The following is a 26,993-nucleotide window of genomic DNA, read 5'->3' on the forward strand; positions in this document are numbered from 1 at the left end:
CACCTCTTCCCACATGACCCAGTTTTGAGTATGATGTTGTTTTTTCTATTATTTGACACAGTGACCTAGTTTTTGAGCTCATGTGACCCAGTTTTGAACCTGACCTAGATATTATCAAGATAAAAATTTTGACCAATTTTCATGAAGATCCATTGAAAAATATGGTCTCTAGAGAAGTCACAAGGCTTTTTTATTATCTGACCTATTGACCTAGTTTTCGAAGGTACGTGACCCTGTTTTGAATTTTAACTAGATATCATCAAGGTGAACATTCTCACTAATTTTCATGAAAATCTCATGAAAAATATGGCCTCTAAAGAGGTCACAAGGTTTTTCTATTTTTATACCTACTGGCCTAGTTTTTGACCGCACGTGACCCAGTTTCGAAACTGACTTAGATATCATCAAGGTGAACATTCAGATGAATTTTTATGAAGATCCATTGAAAAATATGGCCTCTAGAGAGGTCAAAAGATTTTAATAATTTTAGACCTACTGACCTAGTTTTTGACCGCAGTTGACCCAGTTTCAAACTTGACCTAGATATCATCAAGATGAACATTCAGACCAACTTTCATACAGATCCCATGAAAAGTATGGCCTCTAGAGAGGTCACAAGGTTTTTTTTATTATTTGACCTACTGACCTAGTTTTTTAAGGCACGTGACCCAGTTTCAAACTTGACCTGGACATCATCCAGGTGAACATTCTGAACAATTTTTATGGAGATCCATTCATAAGTATGGCCTCTAGAGAGGTCACAAGGTTTTTCTATTTTTAGACCTACTGACCTAGTTTTTTAAGGCACGTGACCCAGTTTCAAACTTGACCTGGAAATCATCAAGATGAACATTCAGACCAACTTTCATACAGATCCCATGAAAAATATGGCCTTTAGAGAGGTCACAAGGTTTTTCTATTATTTGACCTACTGACCTAGTTTTTCATAGCACGTGATCCACTTTCAAACTTGACCTAGATATCATCAAGATGAACATTCAGACCAACTTTCATACAGATCCCATGAAAAATATGGCCTCTAGAGAGGTCACAAGGTTTTTCTATTATTTGACCTATTGACCTAGTTTTTGATGTCATGTGACCCACTTTCGAACTTGACCTAGATATCATCAGGGTGAACATTCTGACCAATTTTCATGAAGATCTCTTGAAAATTATGGCCTCTAGAGAGGTTGCAAGGTTTTTCTATTTTTAGACCTACTGACCTAGTTTTTGACCGCAAGTGACCCAGTTTCAAACTTGACCTAGATATCATAAAGATGAACATTCAGACCAACTTTCATACAGATCCCATGAAAAATATGGCCTTTAGAGAGGTCACAAGGTTTTTCTATTATTTGACCTACTGACCTAGTTTTTGATGGCACGTGACCCAGTTTCGAACTTGACCTAGATATCATCAAGATGAACATTCTGACCAATTTTCATGAAGATCTTGTGAAATATATGGCCTCTAGAGAGGTCACAAGGTTTTTCTATTTTTAGACCTACTGACCTAGTTTCTGAAGGCACGTGACCCAGTTTCGAACTTGACCTAGATATCATCAATATGAACATTCTGACCAACTTTCATAAAGATCCCATGAAAAATGTGACCTCTAGAGTGGTCACAAGCAAAAGTTTACGGACGGACGCACACACGCACGCACGGACAACGGACGACGGACACCGCGCGATCACAAAAGCTCACCTTGTCACTTTGTGACAGGTGAGCTCAAAATACTTAGTCTTTGGAGTACTTCATCCTGGGCTTCCACATGTAAAAGTAATACTAGTATAATACTAGTATAGTAATACTAGTAAATATATTAAATCTCTAATATTAGAGATACACTAAAAGTGAATACAAGAAAGTGTCTTACCGACCCATGTTACCACAGAAAAATGTATTTACTTTTTACATAGGACTTATAATAAAAAAGTTAGAAAAATACCTAAAATATTGAAAATCTAAAAATAGGATTTCTAAAAATAGACCAATTCCTGGAATTTAAGGTGAAGAAACTCCATACAAAAGTTAAAAAAGGTTACTTCCCTTAGGCTCTAAGCCAATCAGAATGAGATATAGTGAAAATACATCAAAATTAACCTTAAATTCTAGGTAAAAGGGGACACAATTCAAGAAAAATTAGTGTCAGAGTTATGCACCTTTTGTCACATGATGTGGGTGATGAGGTGGAACATCTATTTTAAGTCTGAATCAAATCCATTCAGGAGTAACTGAGATATAGTGAAAATACATAAAAATTAACCTTAAATTCTAAGTAAAAAGGGGCATAATTCATGAAAAATTGGTGTCAGAGTTATGCACCTTGTGTCACATGATGTGGGTGATGAGGTGGAATATCTATTTTAAGTTTGAATCAAATCCATTTTGTAATAACTGAGATATAAAGAAAATACATCAAAATCAACCTTAAATTTAAAGTAAAAGGGGACATAATTCATAAAAAATTTATGTCAGAGTTAAGCACCTTATGTCACATGATGTAGGTGGTGAGGTGGAACAACTATTTTAAGTTTGAATCAAATCCATTTAGTAATAACTGAGATATAGTGAAAATACAACAAAATTAACCTTAATTTCTAAGTAAAAGGGGACATAATTCATGAAAACTTGGTGTCAGAGTTATGCACCTTGTGTCACATGATGTGGGCACATGATGTGGGTGATGAGGTGGAACATCTATTTTAAGTTTGAATCAAATCCATTCAGTAGTAACTGAGATATAGTGAAAATACATCAAAATCAACCTTAAATTCTAAGTAAAAAGGGGCATAATTCATAAAAAAAATTGGTGTCAGAGTTATGCACCTTGTGTCACATGATGTGGGTGATGAGGTGGAACATCTATTTTAAGTTTGAATTAAATCCATTTAGTAATAACTGAGATAGAGTGAAAATACAGCAAAATTAACCCTAAATTCTAAGTAAAAGGGGACATAATTCATGAAAACTTGGTGTCAAGAGTTATGCACCTTGTGTCACATGATGTGGGTTATAAGGTGGAACATGTATTTTAAGTTTGAATCAAATCCATTTGGTAATAACTGAGATAATAGATTTCGGGACGCGACGGGATGGGACGGGACGCGACGGGACGCGACAAAACTGACTCCTATATACCCCCCTCAAACATGTTTGGTGGGGGTATAATGACCTAGTTTTTGACCCCACGTGACTCAGTTTCAAACTTGACCTAGATATCATCAAGGTGAACATTCTGACCAATATTCATGAAGATCTCATGAAAAATATGGCCTCTAGAGAGGTCACAAGGTTTTTCTATTTTTAGACCTACTGACCTAGTTTTTGACCCCATGTGACCCAGTTTCGAACTTGACCTAGATATCATCAAGGTGAACATTCTGACCAACATTCATGAAGATCTCATGAAAAATATGGCCTCTAGAGAGGTCACAAGGTTTTTCTATTTTTAGACCTACTGACCTAGTTTTTGACCCCACGTGACCCAGTTTCAAACTTGACCTAGATATCATCAAGGTGAACATTCTGACCAATTTTCATGAAGATCTTGTGAAATATATGGCCTCTAGAGAGATCACAAGGTTTTTCTATTTTTAGACCTACTGACCTAGTTTTTGATGGCACGTGACCCAGTTTCGAACTTGATCTAGATATCATCAAGGTGAACATTCTGACCAATTTTCATAAAGATCCCATGAAAAATGTGACCTCTAGAGTGGTCACAAGCAAAAGTTTACGGACGCATGCACGGACGCACGGACGGACGCCTCACGATCACAAAAACTCACCTTGTCACTTTGTGACAGGTGAGCTAAAAATGTACAATGTAGAATTTGATTAAACCCTGATTTTTCAAAAGTTAAGAAAATCTGGCAAATCAGAACAGAGAATACTGTGCTTGATTTTTTTTGCTAGACTCATTTGAAAAATCTGGAACTAAACTACTTTCCAGATTTTGGACAATGAAATAACTTCCTCAGTTAATTTTAAACACAATACCCATGACTAGTCATTCATTATTAATTTTTTCACAATGACAACACTAGCCTTTATCATGCTGGACATGATTGATTCTGCTTTTGCGACCAGTGTAGATCATGATCAGCCTGCACATCCATACAGTCTGATCATGACCTGCACTGTTCGCAATTCAGTCAGTATCTTTTTTGATAAGCATCCATTTCAACAGTTAATGGTACTGTCCAAATCGAAAGATGGACAAGTTCATTATAGAAATTTAGCATGGTAATGGTTAGGACCCATTTATTCGTAGTTCATCCATGCCTTGACTAATTAACCTTTAGCCTGCTAAATTTCTAAAATGGACTGATCCATCATTCAGTTTGGGCAGTGGCACTAATTATTCAATGTTGGGTGTTCACTGAAAATTTACTGACTGAACAGCGAACAGTGGAGACCATAATCAGCCTGCACATCAGTCTGCACTGGTCGCAAACGCAAGACCACTTGCCACCAGCAGGCTAAAGGTTAATAAGGGTAACAATAATAATTGAGCCATGCCATGGGAAAACCAACATAGTGGCTTTGCGACCAGCATCTGGTCAGGATTCATGCTGTTCACTAACGGTTTCTCTAATTGCAGTAGGCTTTAAAAGCAAACAGCATGGATCCCGACCAGACTGTGCGGATGCGCAGGCTGGTCTGGATCCATGCTGGCCGCAAACCAACTATGTTGGTTTTCTCATGGCACGGCTCATATCTACATCATTATTCTATATCTCATTGGTATACCACTTTAACTAAGGTTGCAAGAGTGAAATAGGAAGAACAAAGGTCATTGATTATACATGTATAATATTACACTTATTAGCTTCCTAACAATAATGAAAATAGAATCTTGTGAATTATTTAGCAGCAAAACCAATACAAAGGTGGCATTGTGTAAAAAGAATAATGCTTTTAACCATAATATACCATAAGATGGATATCATGTAAGCATCTTAGAAACTTGGAGATAAATTAGACCAAGGATGGGTAAAGGTAAGGTTTCAGTTTGCTAAATAAAGACTTTCTTTAACATTATTTTTAACACTAGTTCAGTTTTGTAAAGTGGAGCCTGTTATTTTAGTATTATTTTGTACACTGATTCTGTTCCAGTGTGAACTTGTTCTCTGCAAGTAACTGAAAACTTCTCCACATGAATCAGTACCGATGGACAAATGACTTCCGACACATTGTCTTCTGTAAAATCAACCTAGAGAACTTACACCTCTGGGATGATAAGTACATGAAATTTCTTTAGGTGTTCTTTCCACTGATTTTAACAAAATATTTAAGGATTTTTATCATTCATTTCAAAAGGAATCTTGAATGCTTCCAATATGATTTAAGAAATAATAAGTTCCCAAATGTACGTGGTTTATCGTAGAATAACCCGTGTTTTGAGTTCTTATGTGTAAGAATATATCACAAAGGCTGTACCCGAGTAATATATTGTTTCGCATAAGAACGAAAAAACTCTGGTTATTCCATGACAAATCACACTTGGGAACTTGTTATTTCGATTCTAACACGAAATACTAGTATCAACAGTGTTAGAGAAAAAGGTAACTACTTTTTACGATATGAACTACACTTCATGCTATGCACCTGGATCATTCTATACAAAGAAATGACGTCAGTAATTTGCACATGCATGGGTTATCGCAAAATAACTGTTGACTGATTTTCTCCTATGTGTATATAGGTTATTTGCTGGTTGTGTTAGAATTTAAATTCTAACAGATTCTGGTCTCTGTTAAAACACTAATATGCTAGAATGACGTCACATTAACATGCGGTGATGTCAAAGTTTTTGTTGCGACCAAGAAAGAGCGCTGCTATATTTTATCTACTGTTACAGATTGAGGGCATATTAGAATCGAAATAATTTATAGCGAAACCATGTTTTAACACTATTTATAGACTTGAGCAGTAATACAGGAAATTATTACGCCCGACGTATAAGTCCGCCCATCATGCGTAAATTTCTTAAATAAATCATTAAGTATTTCACGATTTTTTCAATTATCATAACATGAATCTTAAACTATTTCATGGCTGCTTCCTATGATTTTAAAATGAACTATTTCAGGACTGCTTGTTATGATAAATAAATCATGAACTACCTCAGAAGAGCTTCAAACCATGTTGCAAGTAAACCATGAATTATTTCAGGACTGTTTCCTATGATTTTAAATGAATCAAAAACTATTTCAAAACTGCTTCCAGTTATACTGCAAGTATATCATGAACTATTTCAGGATTGCTTCCAATGATTTTAAAATGAATCATTAACTATTTCAGGGTTGAGGTCTTTCCTGAGATACCCAAAACTAGTATGTCTATGTCTGATTTACGTTATGTTCAGCACACTCTTCTTGATCCATATTGTTCCAAAAGCATCCATAAAAGAAGTGAAGTTAATTTCTGAATTAACAGACCATGCACAAGACCCCAATCCAACTCTAGAAGCCATTCCAACAAAATCAGATGATGATAAAGGGCTTACAGAACAAGGAGCGAAGAAAGGTCATTCGCTCCAAGACGTAGGCCATCTTGATAAAAATGCTCATACAGAACTTCAATGTGACATGTCCCACTACCTTGGCTTAAATAAAGAGATATGTAATGTAGCACTGAACAAGGGCAACAACTCATTAATATTAGGTATGATAAAGGGAAAGAACTCTATACTGAAAGAGAGTAATCAGGAAGCTTTGAAGAATTTAGCCGAAAGTATAGAATTCCTGAAAGATGTCTTTAAGCCAAGAAAAGATAACTGTAATATTGACAAGGTTACGCTTCATTGTGATTCACTCAGGAAATCATATGCATATGGGAAAGGCGCGATTTCTACGGAAGAGAAGTTATTTCCCCTGGCTTTTGCGTTGAAAATTCACACAAGTGCTAATCAAGCTCACAGACTGTTACGATACATTTACAGAGAACATAATATTTACTGCGTCCATGTTGACAAAAAGGCTCCAGTTGAAATCTACAATAGATTCAAAAGAATAGAATCATGTTTCGATAACATAATAGTTATTAAAGATCGAATAAGTGTGGTTTACTCGACAATACGTCAGGTTGAAGCGGAACTGAAATGTATGGAGGCAGTAAGTGCAGCGAAGCAGAAATGGAGATATTACATTAACTTAACAGGTCAAGAATTCATGCTGAAAACAAATTTGGAAATCGTGAAGATATTAAAACTTCTAAACGGTACTAACGACATTGAAAGCTATCCTGTTCCCATGACAGAATATCATAAATTTAAGCAAAGGACGCTCATTATGAACAATTTACCAATTGTAACTAGACAAAAGAAAGAACCTTTTGGACAAAACATCAAAATACATAAAGGCAGTGCCTATGGCCTCTTTAGTAGAGATTTTGTTAATTATGTTCTAAATGACAATTTTGTTAAAGATTTTTTATTCTGGTTAAGAGAGACTTATGCGCCAGAAGAATTAATCTGGGCTACTTTACAGATATTACCAGGAACACCTGGGGGTCATCCAAATGTTGACTTGGACAGACGTCATACCTACATTTCTCGTGCAGTGAAATGGAAAATGGACAAAACAGTGACTTGTCACGGAAAATATGTCCACTGGATTTGTATATTTGGTTTGGAGGATATTCCATGGTTGCTAAGCAACAGAAATATAGTTGCAAACAAGTTTTATGAAGATTACGCACCATTAGCTTTAGACTGTGTTGAGAAAGAAATGTACAATAGACTTATCAATTATGGTAAAAATAAAAATTTTGATGTGGATATATACAGAAAACTACTGCGTAATAAAATGTAATTACATTTCAGTTTTTGGTGTAATGATTTCAGTATTTGCTGTTTACAAACAGCTATTTAATGATTTTCTTGAGTTTCTCTAGTGTTATTTTACACCTTCTTCTCAATCTTGGCATAAGATGGCCCCTGTAGTTTGCCCCCATTATCAAGCTGAATGACGAGGAAGGCTTTCACAAAATGGAAAACTGATAAATGATGTACTGCTTTTTGGAAGCAAGTCTTCTGTGAACTTAACTGGACTAGCTATATATTTTAAAATCCAATGACTACTCAATGCATCTTGCATCCCTAAAGGTAATATCTGCAAATACAATCCAGCATACTTTGAAATCATTTAATTTTGCGAGTATGCATTACATACTTTTGGTAAAAACAAGAATTCATGGAGATCTAACTTCATAGATTTAAATTTTGAAGATAAACTAAATGGAAATTTTACTCTTCCTTGGAATTCACCTTTATAAAGCTGGACACAACTGATTCTGCCTTTGCAACCAGTGCAGATCATGATCACATCCGTGCAGTCTGATCATGACCTGCACTGTTCGCCATTCAGTCAGTATCTTTTTGGTTTGCACCCCTTTTAACAATTAATGGTACTGTCCATATTGAAAGGTGAACAAGCTCATTACAGAAATTTAGCAGGGTAAGGGTTAATTCATTTACGTGACTTTACAGCAACAAAATCCACAAAAGTATGTCTCCTACAAACAAATGAGCCATGCCATAGGAAAACCAACATAGTGGGTATGCGACCAGCATGGATCCAGACCAGCCAGCGCATCCGCGCAGTCTGGTCTGGATCCATGCTGGTTGCGTACCCACTATGTTGGTTTTCTCATGGCACGGCTCAACTGATTTCTCAGTACTAAACCTTTTTATAAAATCAGTAGAAAAACAAAACTCATTTTCAAATAAATCTATTTCTATACATATATAACAGACCTGCTGTTATTTATAAAATACATTATGCGATCTATTAACAGTAACAATTACTCAAATATAATACAAGGACTGTTTGCACCACAACTTTTTTTTTGTATGAAGAAAAACATTCGTGGATGTTGCCCTTCACAGGTGTTCTGTTTCACTGGTACATAAAACTCATTAAACAGTTACAACCATAATTAATCTGCAACATGCTTATTACTGATCAATCCAATGAAGTGTCATAAAAATCAACAAATAGTGAAGAAGTAGCCTGGGGACAAAAAAAAGTCATAATTTATGATCATATAATTTACGGTATGATAAAAATGTCAGCTTGTTATTTTTTTTTCTGTTAATAACACTTGAAAGAGCTTCAATAAATACAAACTAGAATTTACTAGATCACTTCAGGATTTGACTAATTTTTATAACAGATAACAAATAAAAACTAACATTTTTGAATAACAACATAATTCTCTTTCAATTTATTTATTTGTTTGGGTTTTACGGCGCACCAAACTGCAACATAGTATAGGTTATATGGCGCAAAACAGGACTACAAATTTTGGTTCCACATCTCATTTACATCAAAATAAAATTCTCTTTCAAAGACATCCTCTTTCAAAGGTAGTGAATCTCTTTTGAGCACTTTTTTTTGCACAATTTGTTGTTTTCATACATTCTTTAAGTTATATTTAAAAAACATATCGGCACATAACACAGAGTTAAATTTGTATCAGAACTGTATGTTTAGTTAACTTTAATCAAATTTTGTTATTATATCCCTTAAACGATAAACTTAGTAAATGAGCAAAAGTTTCTTAAAATGTCATGTTGTGTTTTTCTGTTCAGTCCGACAATGATTTTATTTGATTTGGGCTTTATGGCACACCAACACAGTATAGTTTATATGGCGCCAAAAAGGACTAAAAATTTTGACTTCACATCTCATTTACATTGAAATAAAAATGTATGTTTGGAATCAAAACTTTTATACCTGCTGGAATCACAGAGATACAGCATAACCTAGTGCTCAGACCCTGCAAGTCCAGCCGTACGATCATGCAAGGGCAGGACAGTGGTTCCATTTCTTTTTCATATACAGATTGTCCCTGAACCACATGGGGCTGACAATGATTAGCTATGATTCTCCGCAACAGATATTTTAAATCGTGTTCTTATTAGATGACTGTTCGCATCATCGTATCTTTTCCGACTTGCAAAATTTTCATTTTTACATCGTTAGTATTAATGTTAATATGCCATTAACCAAATCCTGCAGGATTTTTAAATGGATTTCCGTCTTTACAGTTTGCAATACCATTTATTTTCCCTAAGGACAAATACTAATGCAATAGACCATATGTGCAGACTAGCCTGACGGATTGCCAGATCTTGCGCAGTCGCAAAGCAACCAATCGCCGCCAGGATATGTGCATCGTACCAAAGTTGTTTTCTATGGCAGGCTCAACTGATTTTCATACTAACCTTTTATAAAATCAGTAGATAATACAAAAACCATTTGCAAACAGATCTATAAAATCAACATATAAAAAACTACGTATTTATAAAATACATTATGATCTATAACATAACAATTACTCAAATTACAAGGTACTTTTTGCACCACAACTTTTTTGTTGAAGAAAAACATTCGTGGATGTTGCCTTCAAGTTTCTGTTTTGGTACGAAAATTCATTAAAAGCTTAAATATAAATAATGGGCAATTGCTTATTTTGATCAATCCACAGGTAATAAAACTCAACAAATAGTAAATGTTAGCCTGGGGACATAAATCAATAGATGAAATTTAACGTTAAAATAAAAAGTCAGCTTGTATTTTTTTTTCTGTTAAAACTTAAAGATTCATAAATACAGAGATAAATTTACTAGAATCACTTCAGATTGATATTTTTTTTTACAGATAACAATTAAAAACTAACATTTTTGAATAACAAGTAATTCTTTCATTTATTATTGTTTGGTTCCGGCCAAAACTCTAAGAATATACGGTTAAGTGGGCAAAAAGACTAAAAATTTGGTTCACATTAGTTTCAAAATTAAATTCATTTCAAGAATGTTTTCAAGAATTGGAAGAATGCTTATTGAGCAACTTTTTTTTCATGATTGCTGTTTGCATAATTCCTTTAAGTTATATTTAAAAAACCAATGCAATAGACACAGAGTTAAATTTGTAAGAAATGATAGTGTTAACTTTACAAATTTTTTTTATCCTAAAAGTAATACTTGAAACTGAGAAAAGTATTAAAATTGTCTTTCGTTTTCCTGTTAAATTCGACAATGATTTGTATTTGATTTGGGTTTATGGCACACATATATTTTGATTTTGGCCAAAAAGGACTAAAAATTTGGCTTCACATTCTTATACATTGAAATAAATGTTTTTGAATCAAATTTTTTTATAACATGTGAATCCGAGATATTCAGCCATCGTAGATCGGATGCGTCCTGGCCGTACGATCTGAAGGCAGGAACAAGTGGTTCCATTTCTTTTAAACAGTATTGTCCTGAACACATGGGCCTTGACATATTAGGCTACTGAAACTCCCATTCTCATAAACAGATCATTTTGAATGTTTCTACTTAGAATTAGTATTGATACTGACATTAATGCAGAATCTAGAAATTTTCTATTATCCCTATTTCTGTTAGTATTAGTAATACTTTATCAATTTCTTAACCCTGCTGAAATTTCTAAATGACTTTTCCGTCATTCAAGTATAGGGCAATTAAAGTAATTATTGAACGTTTGGATTTGTAACACTGAAAAGTTTCTAACTGGATTCTGGGATTTTCGAAGATGATCAGCCTGCCGGATGTGAGGTGATCTTGGTCAAATGGTTGGCAAATGGCAAAACAACGCCCAGAAGAAAGGGTAACAATCTAATCTAATGTTTTTAAAGTCTTATGCAATTTTGTTGAAAATGTTATATCAAGAGGAACACGTTTGAAAATCAAATTTAAAAAAAAAAAAAACTTCTGAGTATCTAACATATACCAAACAGCAACGTTAGTTATTCTATTATAAACACAACTTCCACAAATCATTAAAATATTTATTTAAGTATTTATTGGAGTATGTTAAGTTAATTAAAAATATTAAAAGGCGCTTTCTAGTGGGATTAATTCATTAGAATTGTGTGATAAGCGTGCAACCTGGAAATTAAACCCAAAGAAGAAATTTATTCTCTTTCAATTTTACAGTACATAATGAATACAATCTAGTAAAGCTTTAATATTAAGCTGTTTTGCTAAAAATGTAAAAAGGTTAAATCCAATATATAAATTTCTTGACATGTGAATTAAATAAATGATAGTTTTATTTTTGTAAATTTTTTTAATAATCTTTTACTTTTAAAGGTCAGACGTCTGGAGTAGCACTGCTTGAAGTTGGGTCCCAGGTCAAAATTGCAATGTCAAGATAAAACCTTGAAGTGAAGGCAGTTTTGATGTTTGAAATATTTGTTGATGTGAGTTTGTGATTAAAAGTTTAAAATGGTATGTTGCAGAAATTCTGGCAGATGCGAATGTAAGCTTGATGGCATCATTTTCATATAACTGCTTGAAATGCATATATGCCACTATCAGCATTGAGCGTCTCGTGAACTGTCAAAGTCATATAGGCCTCACACAGTTGAAAATAGTGAAAAAAGTAATCGGTTGACAGGTATTTTTGTTCAGCTCTGCAAGTAATACTTGAAACTGAGTACAGAATGCAAGTGGCCATTTGTCTCTATCCGTTTCCCCTAACATTTTAAGGCCAGTTGGAGATATGGCTAATTTGGGCTGATATGTCATGTATTTTCGCGGGCTGAAATTATCTTTCAGGCGGCTTGTGGATTTAAAAATCTATGCTTTGTATGAAGTTTACTATGTATTTTATTTCTTCTTCAAGTAAGATGTAAACCGGTATCTTTTTATTTTTCAGGTCTGCATCTCGTAAGATATCGGAAGCCGTCTGACTTGGCCACATCGCTCGGAAGTCTGAAGTACTAGAAAAACCGCCATCTGCTACCTTAAGACATTTGTCAATTTTTGTAAGTACTATTTCATGCTTTCTTTTGTGTTGTTCAAGCTCTCCAGTATGTGTTATTTAAAAATCCGAGCTGAATGGATTCATAAACATAGACAGATGTTGTTTGATATGGTAGAAGTTAAAGGGGAGGTTTAAATCTGATTTTAAACCCGGGTAAGTAAATCTTATTTTTGTTTGTAGTGTAGGGTTTTCTTAAAATTTCTAGCGGGAAACACATTTCTTTTGTAGTTTATATCAAATTTAAAGGAAGAAGGACTATTTAAAGGAAATATAGGTGCAACTGTTTGGCATTTTGTAAACACATGGCTGTTTCACACGCTCGGAACTGGATTCTGTGGTGATATTTCTTTCGAAGAATTTATCTCGAGTGGCAGGTATGATTTTAGTTCTTACAAATTTCTATTGTGGGCTTTATCGGTGTCAGGACATGACGACAGAAGAAAAGTGTAGAGAGTGGATACATCTTGGGTGCATTTAAGGTCCTGGAGTGAGGGAACATTTGGCAGATATTTGTTTTAATTAAGAGAAGATACGGTTTCTCGGAGATGTACTGGGAGATTGCTCGAATTCGTTAAAATAGTAAGTTTGGCAACAACAACAACAACAACAACAACAACAACAACAACAACAAACAAAAACAACAACAACAACAAAAGTGCATTGTAAAATATTTATTTAAAGCTATTTTATACTTACTGTATGTAAGGTAATATGAAAAAGTACTTGTAAACAGGGGCGGCTTTTCCTGAGCTTGCGGATTTTAAGTACAGTTAGTCTTGGGTAAGTAAGCTGTGCTGCTTTTAATTCTGTTCCTCAAGTATGCAGGGCTGTGCACAATGCTAATACAGTACATTTATGGCCATCATGTAATAGTAGGTAAGTCTTTTTTAATGTCCCGAAAGATAGATGCAGTAAGAAATATTTGTGTAAAATGGGGCCAAATCCACAATATTGTAGACATTGTTTGGACATGTGCAATTTGCAAGAAGAACAAAGCATTGTTTAAATATTGGTAAGATTTATTTGTCATAGATCATTTTCTTAGATCAGGTGCCAGACAGTCCATGGAGATGCATGTCTTGGTCCTTAAGGTAGCAGTTGGTAGTTTCCAGCCACAGATTCGAATTGGCCAGGGTCAAATCTGTCATTAGAGATAAAACCTTGAAGTGAAGGCAGTTTTTTTATGTTTGAAATATTTGTTGATGTGAGTTTGTGATTAACAAGTTTAAGAATGGTATGTTGCAGAAAATTCTGGCAGATGCGAATGTAAGCTTGATGGCATCATTTTCATATAACTGCTTGAAATGCATATATGCCACTATCAGCATTGAGCGTCTCGTGAACTGTCAAATGTCATATAGGCCTCACACAGTTGAAAATAGTGAAAAAAGTAATCGGTTGACAGGTATTTTTGTTCAGCTCTGCAAGTAATACTTGAAACTGAGTACAGAATGCAAGTGGCCATTTGTCTCTATCCGTTCCCCTAACATTTTAAGGCCAGTTGGAGATATGGCTAATTTGGGCTGATATGTCATGTATTTTCGCGGGCTGAAATTATCTTTCAGGCGGCTTGTGGATTTAAAAATCTATGCTTTGTATGAAGTTTACTATGTATTTTATTTCTTCTTCAAGTAAGATGTAAACCGGTATCTTTTTATTTTCAGGTCTGCATCTCGTAAGATATCGGAAGCCGTCTGACTTGGCCACATCGCTCGGAAGTCTGAAGTACTAGAAAAAACCGCCATCTGCTACCTAAACCAGTACTGCTTGATTGCGCAATACCTTAGCTACTATTTATATCCATCTGCTCTGTTTGTGTACTACGTCAATAGTCAGTGTATAGCGGTTTACAACGTTTAACGCAAGTAGTGTAGAAAGGTTTATATTGGAAAAATTTACACACTGTATCGTGCTGGCTCAGTAAGGTGGATACTTCGTATTTCTAAGCAGAAACTTGAACTCACCTTTCAAATCCGTGGGGTAAAACCCATAAGCTCCACCTACGCTATTCAGCACTTTTGCTTTTTTTTCTTTTTAATTTCATATAATAAGTGTTTATAACATATGCAGGTCAAGGAGAGAAGTTTAACAATAATAAAGTCTGTTAAATAGATTCAGTAACTTAAATTTCAGTATTTTTTTTCTTCTTTTTTTTGTTGCTTGCTTTGCAATCTCTATAAACTGTTTTTTTATTAATTAGTTATTTGAAATTCGGCATTTAATTCATATCCATTAAGCTCATTTTAGGAAGTATAAATGTCAATGTGACCTTGATACGAGACTAAGAATGGCTTTGGTCTCCTTTAAACTGGATTTTTTTTGTAGTGTGTAACATCACACCTTCATTTTTATAGTTTATATAGCAACTCTCCACCTTTTCATGGTGGGGGAAAACTGAAGGTGCCCTTCCAGGCATTATTTCAGACATGGTCAGGCACCTGGGCAGAACCACCAACCATCTATAAGTCAGCTGGATGGCTTCTTTACATGACAGAATTCTACATCCCAAGCAAGGTTTCAAACCTATGGCGGTTAATAGGTTGAGGGGGTGGGGGCGGGGAGTTGTATTACTGGAGAACTCCTGAAACTATGATGATGACCTGTGGTCAGTGAATGACCTTGTATCAAAGGCAAGGTAACAGTGACAGTAAGACTGAGAACAGTTTCTGACCAATAAAACTTCTTTGTTCAGACCTCAACAAGGGGTACAGTCAAACCGATGTTAAGCAGCCAGCTTAGGCACCAACATAACCTGGCAGCTGTAGGCAGGTGGAAGCTTAAGACAGGTTAAAATCAAAACAAATTTAAATGTCACTTTGTAAAGTATGCTGACGTAGACAAGACTTAGTGGCTGCCTGATAGAGGTGACCACTAATTAAGCCAAGTTTAGTTTAGTTTTCAATATATTCCTCAAACTTAGCTCAAAAGTCATTATCCTTAAGATGTTAACAGAGATTAAATCACACTGGTCATGGTTATTTTTTATTATAAATAACTTTGCTAGAACTGAACGGGATTTCTGTATAAAATGTCCATTACAGTAATACTTCACAGCTTCTTTATTTAGAATATAGGTATATAGGTTATCATTTATAACTGACTGAACAGGCACTGTGTGAAACACAGCAACTCTTTCCACCTGTTATAAGTTATATCATCTGGTCATACCTGAATAAGGTCACTGACACCTTATAATATAGAGACTAGAAAAAAGTACCCGAGATTAATTTATATCCTCCAGCCAATTTTCAAGCGGCCGGAATTAACTTTACTTATGCACAATAAGAGATTTTTGCTTTCATATGACAAAGTTGCCCATGTTTCCAGTTTGTACACCTATGCTTTCTGAACTGTCAAAAGCCCTTCGGTTTAGTTGATCAATTTTTTAAACTTTTCTGAGAAACCAATTCTAGTGCTGCATAGTCCAACATAGTCGTTGTCCAGTGCGATATCAGAGCCAGCTGTTTATCACCAAGGTTGAGTTTGAATCCCACTGTGGTCAGGATCGCATTTTCAAGTGGCTTCCTCAATGTCGGCTTCCTCGGATTTCTTTGCTTTTTTCTTTTCGGCATTAAATGTCAGACTCTCCTTGTTGAAACTCAATGTCATTATACCCAGGTCTCCATCAAACCTATTTTTAGCAACCTATGTAGAAATCAACACTTTGTTATATTATAAGCACACAATGTAAAAAGAATAGAGTAAATTTTCCAAATAACCCTTACTATGCTGGACTCGATTGATTCTGCCCTTGCAACCAGTGCAGATCATGATCAGCCTGCACATCCATGAAGTCTGATCATGATCTGCACTGTTCGCCATTTAGTCAGTATCTTTTTGGTAAACACCAATTTTAACAGTTAATGATACTGTCCAAATTGAAAGTTTGACAATTTCATTATAGAAATTTAGCAAGTTAAGTGTTAAAAGGAAAGAACCGTTTCATTAGAGGTAGCAAAGCTATCAAAGACCAGTAAAAGGTTAGATGCCTAGTCCTAACAATCTGCTTTAAAGGTATATTAGACCCAAATTTTGTATATATAGCTCATGTGAATAAAATCAACAAGTTCATGTGTACTAACAGTGCTATGCATTAGGATGAAGATAGTACACACTGTATAGTGAAACATGGTATGTGATGTGTACAACCACTAAAACACTGTATAGTGAAACATGGTATGTGATGTGTACAACCACTAAAACACTGTATAGTGAAACATGGTATGTGATGTGTACAACCACTTACACACTGTATAGTGAAACATGGTATCTGATGTGTACAACCACTAAAACACTGTATAGTGAAACATGGTATCTGATGTGTACAACCACTAAAACACTGTATAGTGAAACATGGTATCTGATGTGTACAACCACTTACACACTGTATAGTGAAACATGGTATGTGATGTGTACAACCACTTACACACTGTATAGTGAAACATGGTATCTGATGTGTACAACCACTTACACACTGTATAGTGAAACATGGTATCTGATGTGTACAACCACTAAAACACTGTATAGTGAAACATGGTATCTGATGTGTACAACCACTTACACACTGTATAGTGAAACATGGTTTGTGATGTGTACAACCACTAAAACACTGGAAGTTTTTTTAACAAACAAATTTTATTGCATGACATTTAACTAAGAATGTAGTTCTACACTCACAATTAATTTATATATTTAGTAAAGTAAAGTAAAATACATTTGATGAGGATTTTCTATATTTGAAGTAAATACTTAAAGATAATCATATTTTAGTGAACAATGGCCACTGAATAGTTTCAAAATCATGATGAATAGCCAAAAGCTATAAAAGAACTGTTATTAAATGACTGATTTGGACTACTTATTCTACTGTAAAACCGTTCCATTTTGAGGGCATAAAGTCTGTGGAGCTGAATTTGTTGATTTTAAATTTTGAAGACAGATCTAAAATAATCAGGAATTTTGTTATCGGTGTAAGTATTAGTTGAACCCTTATCATGCTGGGCACGAATGATTCTGCCTTTGCGACCTGTGTTCGTGCAGTCTAATCATGATCTGCACTGTTTGTCATTGTCAGTATCTTTTTTGGTGAGCACCCCTTTAAACAACTAATGGTACTGTCCAAATTGAAAAATGGACAAGTTCATTGTATTAATTTAGCATGAGAAGGGCTAAGAGCGAAATTGTTTCTGCTAACCTGAACATATTTCCTACCGGAGGATTTGGTTAACCTCTGGTCCTGTATGAGTAATATATTGTCAGCTTCTTGCGTCACCTTAGCACTTCCGAACACTGAAGCAGTTGATAGTTCCTCACTTTCATTCACCTGAAAACAACAAAAATAAGGTTGATTAGGATCTGACACAATACTATAATATTATAACAAGAGCACCGCAATGCCGAGCATTATACGCTCGAAGGTATAACCTTTGACCCTTAAGTGTTACCTTGACCTTGAAGCAAGCCATCTAAAACATGCGTTCTGCATGTTGTCTCAATGTGATGAACATATTGTGCAAAGTTTCTTTAAAATCCTTCAAGCAGTTCAAGAGTTACAGAGCAGACACGAAACAAAGTGATATAACCTTTGACCCCTAAGTGTGACCTCAATGTGGTGAAGATTTGTTTCAAGTTTCTTCAAAATCCTTCGAGGGGTTCAAGAGCCACAGAGCAGACACAAAATTGCTAATGGACGGACGGACAGAGATGTCATAACATAATACGGGTTGTGTAGCAGCAATCATGTTACCTAACCAGTGTTCTGAAATATATTATATTATTATGCCAGATTTATGTAGCGTCCTTTTCATGACAAACATGTTAAAATGCGCTTTACATACGAAGGCAGCCACTTCAGGTGCCAAATTCATCCTCTACCAGTACAGATACAGAGAGACCTGACTACAGGGACAGAACAATAGAAGGGCCCCCCAAAAACAGAGAGAGAGGAATCTTTTTGTATACAGGGACAGAGCAAGAGAAATGCCCCCAAGAACAGAGAGAGAAATCCTTTTATATACAGTCATGTCCATCTAACTTTTACCCTAGCTCTTTGCAAATAGTCTGGTTCTTTAACATGCCCAGTGAGAAGTACTGATACATGCGAAGCCGCCTTTCTTAAGAAAAACCAGTACTGGCCTCTGGTTAGGTAGGAGACTCTTAGAGTATCTCAGAAATTTCCAGTGCCTGAACTTACTACTTGTTACCACTAGACTACTGGGTCATCTAGTTCTCTAGCCAGTACCAGATAACTTCCCCGAAAGATTCAGAGGTCGAAGACACAGGACTGCGGACAGATCTCTCATCTTGGAGAACACTGCTTACACAAAAGGCATTTAACTGGGTACATTTGGATGGCTCCCTACATGAAAGATGTATGACACAGCAGTGAGGCTCTCTGTATTAAGTTACATACAGTACATTTTTCTGCCTCGTTCTACAATTTTGTTTGTTTAGTTGGGTTTAACAATGCACCAACACAATTATAGGTCATATGGCAAATTTCCAGTTTTGATGATGGAGGAAGACCCCAATTATGTGTCCCTCTGTGCATTATTTCATCATAGGCATGCACCTGGGTAGAACCACTGACCTTCTGTAAGCCAGCTGGATGGCTTCCTCACATGAAGAATTCAACACCCCAAGTGAGGCTCAAACCCAGATCCTCGTATATAACACTGAATTTATTTGATGAATGATTTTTAGATTTAGATTTTATATTGTGTCGTCTGTCCACATTTGCCTTGTTAACACTCTAGAATTTTTCCTTTACAACACTTATTTAAAAATTTACAGACTTTGCTTTTGATACAAAAAAATTATGACAAAAGAAGTACTTATGATAATTATAAAGAATGGGAAAAAAACAACAAACATTTACAATATCTCACAATCTTAAAATATACACAAAAAGTTTTAAGTAGACTGAAAACAAAAAAAGAAGAAAATATAGCATAGAATTAAATAAACAGGGGAAAATTATAAAATATTAAACCCCCTCCCCCACCAAAAACAAGAGCTGTCCGTAAGACAGCCAAGCTCGACTATTCGAAATATTGTCCCAGAAGCAGGAAAATATTACCCCAAAAGGTTAAATATCAAAAGAGTTCTAAGTTCAAAAGGGGAAATAATTTGACCAAAATGCATATCAGTTATGGGACTTGCTGCTATCAACTAGTTTTATAACCCCGAAGGCACATGTGAAGTTTCAATTCAATATCTGCATTAGTTTTGGAGTTAGAAACTTGCATGTAAAACTTTAACCAGAATTTTCAAAGTCCAAAAGGGGGCATAATTTGCCCAAAATACATGTCAAGAGTTATGGGACTTGATTCAGTGAGGTTATTAATTGATCTAGAAAAAGAAAAAATAAGTTTCATATCTATATGCCTTTTAGTAATAGCTGTATGTACTTGCACGCAAAACTTTAACCAGAATTTGCTAAGTCCGAAAGGGGACATAATTTGGCCAAAATGAAGGTCAGAGTTATGGGACTTGCTGCTATCAACTAGTTTTATAACCCCGAAGACACATGTGAAGTTTCAAATCAATATCTGCATTAGTTTTGGAGATAATAACTTGCATGTAAAACTTCAACCAAAATTTTCTAAGTCTAAAAGGGGGCATAATTTGCTCAAAAAACATGTCAGAGTTATGGGACTTGACCCAGTGAGGTTGGTAATTGATCTAGAAAAAGAAAAAATAAGTTTCAAATCTATATGCCTTTTAGAAATAGCTGTATGTACCTCACACTAAACTTTAACCAGAATTTTCTAAGTCCAAAAGGTGGCATAATTTGGCCAAAATGAAGGTCAGAGTTATGGGACTTGCTGCTATCAACAAGATTTATAACCCCGAAGACACATAATGAAGTTTCAAATCAATATCTGCATTAGTTTTGGAGATAGTAATTTGCATGTAAAACTTTAACCAAAATTTTCCAAGTCCAAAAGGGGGCATAATTTGCTCAAAATACATGTCAGAGTTATGGGTCTTGACCCAGTGAGGTTAGTAATTGATCTAGAAAAAGAAAAAATAAGTTTCAAATCTATATGCCTTTTAGAAATAGCTGTATGTACTTGCACGTAAAACTTTAACCAGAATTTTCTAAGTCCAAAAGGGGGCATAATTTGGCCAAAATGAAAGTCAGAGTTATGGGACTTGCTGCTATCAACTAGTTTTATAACCCCGAAGACTCATGTGAAGTTTCAAATCAATATCTGCATTAGTTTTGGAGATAGTAATTTGCATGTAAAACTTTAACCAAAATAGTCCAAAAGGGGGCATAATTTGCTCAAAATACATGTCAGAGTTATTACTTGACCCAGAGAGGTTGGTAATTGACCTAGAAAAAGAAAAAATAAGTTTCAAAGCTATATGCCTTTAATTGATGGCTGTATGTACTTGCATGCACAAACTTAACCAAGGTGTGACGCTGACGCAGACGCCAGGGTGTGTAGAATATCTAGACTATTTTTTGAATAGTCGAGCTAAAAACTAGAGGTACTTTTGAGAAAAGCGCATGTCTCCCACAACTGCCTTATTATCTGAATAGTAAGTCTGTCATTGTATACTATTGTGGACTATTGGTAATCACATGTTGGAGTAACCGGTCTACAATACTGTATCAGTAGTGTTGTAGTAACCAGTCTACAATGCTGTATCGGTAGTGGAGTAACCAGTCTACAATGCTGCATTGGTAGTGTTGGTAATTATGTTCAAGGGTCATAATTCCGAAGTGCCTTAGCCGATTTGGCTAGTTATCGATCTTGGCCGAGGTCTTTTGGTCGAACACATTTTGTTCAAGTTTGGTAAAGATCGCATGAGAAATGATCGACTTAGAGTGCTGACAAGCTTTGTGACAGATAGACACACTGACAGAAGAACATGTAAATCAACGTCTCCCACACCATTGTGTGATGGGAGACATAATAATCAGAAAAAAAAAATACAGGAAAGAAACAAGAAACTTTTATTATGAATAAATAAAGTTTTCAAATTACAAATAAAAAACACTTTTAAATAAATTCTTCATAAAATATCAAAGCAAAAAAAAAAAAAAAAAGAAGAAAAAAAACAATAGAGGAAAATGCTGAATAGCGTAGGTGGAGCTTATGGGTTTTACCCCACGGGTTTGAAACGTTGATTCAATTTTCTGCTGAGAAATACGAAGTATCCACCTTACTGAGCCAGCACGATATAGCATGTAAATTTTTCCAATATATACCTTTCTACACTACTTGTGTTAAACGTTGTAAACAACTACACACTGACTATTGACGTTGTTCACAAATACAGCAGACCAGAACTTTAACTGTAGTCGAGTAATCAAAATAACTGATGTTTAAGCCATGTGGAAAACAATTTGATGAAATCTGAAAGATGTTACTGTGCTCATCTTCCACTAAAATATGTTTTTTATTAGATAATGATTTAAGTCTAAAAACCATTCATCAAATAAGTTCAATTTTGGTTAAATATATAAACTAAATGTGTATTTAAAGCTACAATGCCAATTTCATATATATATATATATATACAGTATTCATTCACACATTTATTCCATTTATTAGAGATGTTACCTAAAGCTACGTATTCAACAACAAAGCAAGTGCAAAACTAAAGTGCATATCGCTTATCTAACACTAGCAATATTTTATCACAGCACCATACAGTAAATATAGGAACTTTTGATGACAGCGACATTAATGGCTTTGTTGTTTTTGTGGATTAGCTAAAAAAGGTGATTATCATATCTTTTTAACTAACATAACCATTTTATTTATACTATAAAAATGTCTGCATTATAATAACATAAGTTTCTGTAACGGCAGATTCTGCAAGGTTAGGTACATTTGTAAACACAAGGAGCATAATACACAGAATGTCAAGGCAAACACATAAAAAAAACTAACAAATTCTTAAATAAACTTTCACGAAACTGTGTGAAATACAAATGTATGTAGAATTTACAATACTTATTAAAAGCTTAAAATACACAAAAAAGTAAACAAAAAAGAAGAAAATATTGTGTCTGACAGCATAGTATTAAATAAACAACAGAAAATTATAAAATATCAAAATTAAAACAAGAGGGCCATGATGGCCCTATATTGCTCACCAGAGTTTATCTGGCATACTGACCTAGTTTTTGATCCCAAATGACCCAGTTTCGAATTTAACCTAAAAATCATCAAGATAAACATTCTGACCAAGTTTCATATAGATCGAGTCACAACTGTTGCCGTTAGAGTGTTCACAAACTTTTACTTTGATTTGACCATGTGACCTAGTTTTGACCCCAAATGACCCAGATTAAAACTGGACATAGAGATCATCAAGACAAACATTCTGACCAAGTTTCATAAAGATTGAGTCACAACCGTGGCCTCTAGTGTGTTTACAAGCTTCTTCTTTGATCTGACCTACTGACCTTGTTTGTTTGTTTGTTTTGGGTTTAACGCCATTTTTCAACAGTATTTCAGTCATGTAATGGCGGGCAGTTAACCTAACCAGTGTTCCTGGATTCTGTACCAGTACAAACCTGTTCTCCGCAAGTAACTGCCAACTTCCCCACATGAATCAGAGGTGGAGGACTAATGATTTCAGACACAATGTCGTTTATCAAATAGTCACGGAGAACATACGCCCCACCCGACCTACTGACCTAGTTTTGAATTTGACCTAGAAATCATCAAGACAAACATTCTGACCAAGTTTCATAAATATTGGGTCACAATTGTGGCCTCTAGAGTGTTAACAAGCTTTTCCTTTGATCTGGCCTACTGACCTACTTTTTGACCCCACATGACCCAGATTCAAATTTATCCTAGAGATCACCAAGACAAACATTCTGATCAAATTTCATAAAGATTGAGTCACAACTGTGGCCTCTCCAGTGTTCACAAGCATTTCCTTTGATATGGCCTACTGACCTAGTTTTTGACCCCATATGACCCAGTTTCAATTTTATCCTAGAAATCATCAAGATAAACATTCTAACCAAGTTTCATAAAGATTAGGTTACAACTGTGGCCTCTACAGTGTTTACAAGCTTTTTCTTTGATTTCACCTGATGACCTAGTTTTTGACCCAGCATGACACAGAATAAACATGACCTATAGATTATCAAGACAAACATTCTGATTAATTCTCATTAGTTTCAAACTTAAATTGTGCTCTCTAGAGTGTTGACAAGATTTTCCTTTGATCTGGTATAGTGACCTTGTTTTTGACCCCACATGATGCAGTTTCAAACTTGACCTAGAAATCAAGACAAACATTCTGATGAAGCTTCATAAAGATTGAGTCAAAAGTGTGGCCTCTAAAGTGTTCACAAGCTTTTCCTTTGATTTGACTGGATGACCTAGCTTTTTTGACACCACATGATCCAGATTCGAACTTGACCTAGAAATCATCAAGATAATCATTCTGACCAAGTTTCATAAATATTGGGTCACAACTGTGGCCTCTAGAGTGTTCACAAGCTTTTCCTTTGATCTGGCCTACTGACCTAGTTTTTGACCCCACATGACCCAGTTTCGAACTTGACCTAAAGATCATCAAGACTAACATTCTGACAAATTTTCATAAAGATTGGGTCACAATAAATTGTGACCTCAAGAGTGTTCACAAGGCAAATGTTGACGGACGACCAACCAACGGATGCCGGACAAATGGCAGGTCACAATAGCTCACTTTGTGCCCTGTTGAGCTAAAAAAATCTCAAAAATAAAAACAAAGGAAAAAAACTTTTTCTGTTAAATAAACAAAGTTTTTAGAATTACAAATAAAATATACACTTAAACATTCTAAATGACATATCTAAAGCAAAAAAAAAAAAAAAAAAAAAAAAAAAAAAAAAAAAAAAAAATGCTGAATAGCGTAGGTGGAGCTTATGGGGTATACCCACGGTTTAAAGTTTCCCCTTTAGAAGTTTTATAACGAAGTATCCACATTACTGAGCCAGCACAATATTGAGTGTACAATTTTACTATATAAACCTTTCTTCACTACTTGCGGTAAACGTTATAAACAACTACACACTGACTATTGACGTAGTACCCAGGTAAAGCAGACTAACTTTAACTGTAGTCGAGTTATCAAAATATTAAACTGATATTTACCTTCACGAGTACATAAAAATAAAATATATGCTCAATGGGATCTTATTTTGCCAAATGATACAACCGGCAACCACCGCATTAAACAAAATTTGTGCCCCATGAATTATATTGATTTCACAATATTTTAAATACGTCCAAAGGAAACCAATGTGAACCCTGTAATTTTTTGTTTCACCTTGCTGTTACACTGGAACAACACTGCCTCCATTTTTATCAAATATTGAAATGCTCATCACACTTTCTCAACTTAAAGCTGACTTTGAAACTTCTCTCGCAACTTAAAAGGAATTTAAAACCTAGAAGATAGACTGAACATAGAAATAAATTTTGTTTACATTGTACATAAGCTTATTTAAAGTCTGGTAACCCATATGGGGTACTCCTCTACAAGACTGTTAGTAATGTTAATCGGAGGGTAGTACAAGATACAGATGATGCTCCAATTCCAGAAGCTTCCCTGGTTCTTTAATGTGTCTGGTGTAAAGCACCCATACAGGGGACTCTTATCACAACCTTAGAAATTTTTAGTTTGAGTAGGGGGGGGCTCAAACTCCCGACCCCTGGTTTCATAGTCAGTGTTTCCACTGGACCACTTTGTCCACTCTAAAACTTGCCTTTACCCTACTCTTTTATACTTCTATATATTGGTAAATTTCTATCACTGACTTAGGTAAATGCCCTCAACATCATGAAAGGAAGAAAGAATGACAGAAGAGTAAATGGAAACAGAAAAATAACTATGTAAAACAAGAGAAAATGTGATAATGGACAATGACTGAATTAAAAATCCAAATGCTTAAAATTTATAGAAATAAACAAATACCGGGTAAGTGAAAACTTAAAATAAAGAAAATTTTATCAATATAGAATTTTAATGTCCCTTATGTAACAGGTTAAAAAATCAATACAGAATATTTTGATGTCCCTTGAGTAACATTAAACTTATTACCGTACCTACTGTCAACGAAATCAATACAGAATTTTGATTTCCATTCTGTAAAATATTAGATTGCTAAACCTATTTTAAACAAGAGCACCGCCTTGCGGGTGCTGACGCTCATCTGATTTTTTTTTGTGTAATAGAAATATTGTCCTACCCATGATTTTCTAAGTCTAAAAAGGGCCATCATTCTTACAAAAAGCAGGATAGAGTTATGTTTCTTGATGTACAGTGTCCACTTATGATGGTGAAAAACTGTTGCAAGTTTTAAAGCAATAGCTTTGATAGTTTATGAGAAAAGTTGACTTAAACATAATACTCAACCAAGAAAATGATTTTCTAAGTCCAAAAGGGGCAATAATTATTGCAAAAAGCAGGATGGAGTTATGTTGCTTGCTGTACAGGGTCAGCTTATGATGGTGAACAAGTGTTGCAAGTTTCAAAGCAATAGCTTTGATAGTTTAAGAGAAAAAGTTGACCTAAACATAAAACTTAACCAAGAAATCTGATATTTTCTAAGTCCAAAAGGGGCCATAAATCTTGCAAAAAGCAGGACGGAGTTATGTTTCTTGCTATACAGGTCAACTTATGATGGTGAACAAGTGTTGTAAGTTTTAAAGCAATAGCTTTGATGGTTTAGGATAAAAGCTGACCTAAACATAAAACTTAACCAAGAAAACAGATTTTCTAAGTCCAAAAGGGGCAATAAATCTTGCAAAAAGCAAGATGGAGTTATGTTTCTTGATGTACAGGGTCTGCTTATGATGGTGAACAAGTATTCCAAGTTTCAAAGCAATAGCTTTGATAGTTTAGGAGAAAGTTGACCTAAACATAAAACTTAACCAAGAAATCTGATATTTTCTAAGTACAAAAGGGGCCATAAATCTTGCAAAAAGCAAGATGGAGTTATGTTTCTTGCTATACAGGGTCAGCTTATGATGGTGAACAAGTATTCCAAGTTTCAAAGCAATAGCTTTGATAGTTTAGGAGAAAAGCTGACCTAAACATAAAACTTAACCAGGCAACGCCGACGCCGACGCCGACAACCGCTCAAGTGATGACAATAACTCATCATTTTTTTTCAAAAAATCAGATGAGCTAAAAATCATAATTTCCCT

At 35.0% G+C, this 26,993-nt stretch overlaps 2 protein-coding genes and 1 long non-coding RNA gene across 4 annotated transcripts in view; 2 read left to right on the forward strand and 1 right to left on the reverse strand.

The window, feature by feature from the left end:
* Positions 1-26,993, reverse strand: part of LOC123535436 (twinkle mtDNA helicase-like) — an 84,740-nt gene that overhangs the window by 30,190 nt on the left and 27,557 nt on the right. The window contains exons 13-14 of one of the 2 annotated variants that reach the window (XM_045318095.2): positions 18,008-18,136; positions 15,352-16,458 (exon numbers count right to left, since the gene is read on the reverse strand). In XM_045318095.2, coding sequence (XP_045174030.2) covers positions 16,327-16,458; positions 18,008-18,136 — 261 coding nt within the window. In that variant the 3' untranslated portion in view covers positions 15,352-16,326. Of the gene's footprint in view, positions 1-15,351; positions 16,459-18,007; positions 18,137-26,993 lie in introns of those variants that run through there. The other variant, XM_045318096.2, reaches the window with a different exon arrangement.
* On the forward strand, positions 4,845-7,832 carry LOC123535438 (N-acetyllactosaminide beta-1,6-N-acetylglucosaminyl-transferase-like). Its single transcript, XM_045318099.2, has 2 exons — positions 4,845-5,011; positions 6,317-7,832. The coding sequence occupies exons 1-2, from the start codon at positions 5,002-5,004 to the stop codon at positions 7,825-7,827; spliced, it is 1,521 nt and encodes a 506-aa protein (XP_045174034.2). The 5' UTR covers positions 4,845-5,001; the 3' UTR covers positions 7,828-7,832.
* On the forward strand, positions 12,392-14,832 carry LOC128547362 (uncharacterized). The gene is made up of 3 exons (XR_008366474.1): positions 12,392-12,444; positions 12,706-12,814; positions 14,478-14,832. It is a non-coding gene; the product is annotated as an uncharacterized LOC128547362 (long non-coding RNA).

Source organism: Mercenaria mercenaria, chromosome 12 (genome assembly GCF_021730395.1).
Source record: "Mercenaria mercenaria strain notata chromosome 12, MADL_Memer_1, whole genome shotgun sequence".
Lineage (NCBI taxonomy): Eukaryota > Metazoa > Mollusca > Bivalvia > Venerida > Veneridae > Mercenaria > Mercenaria mercenaria.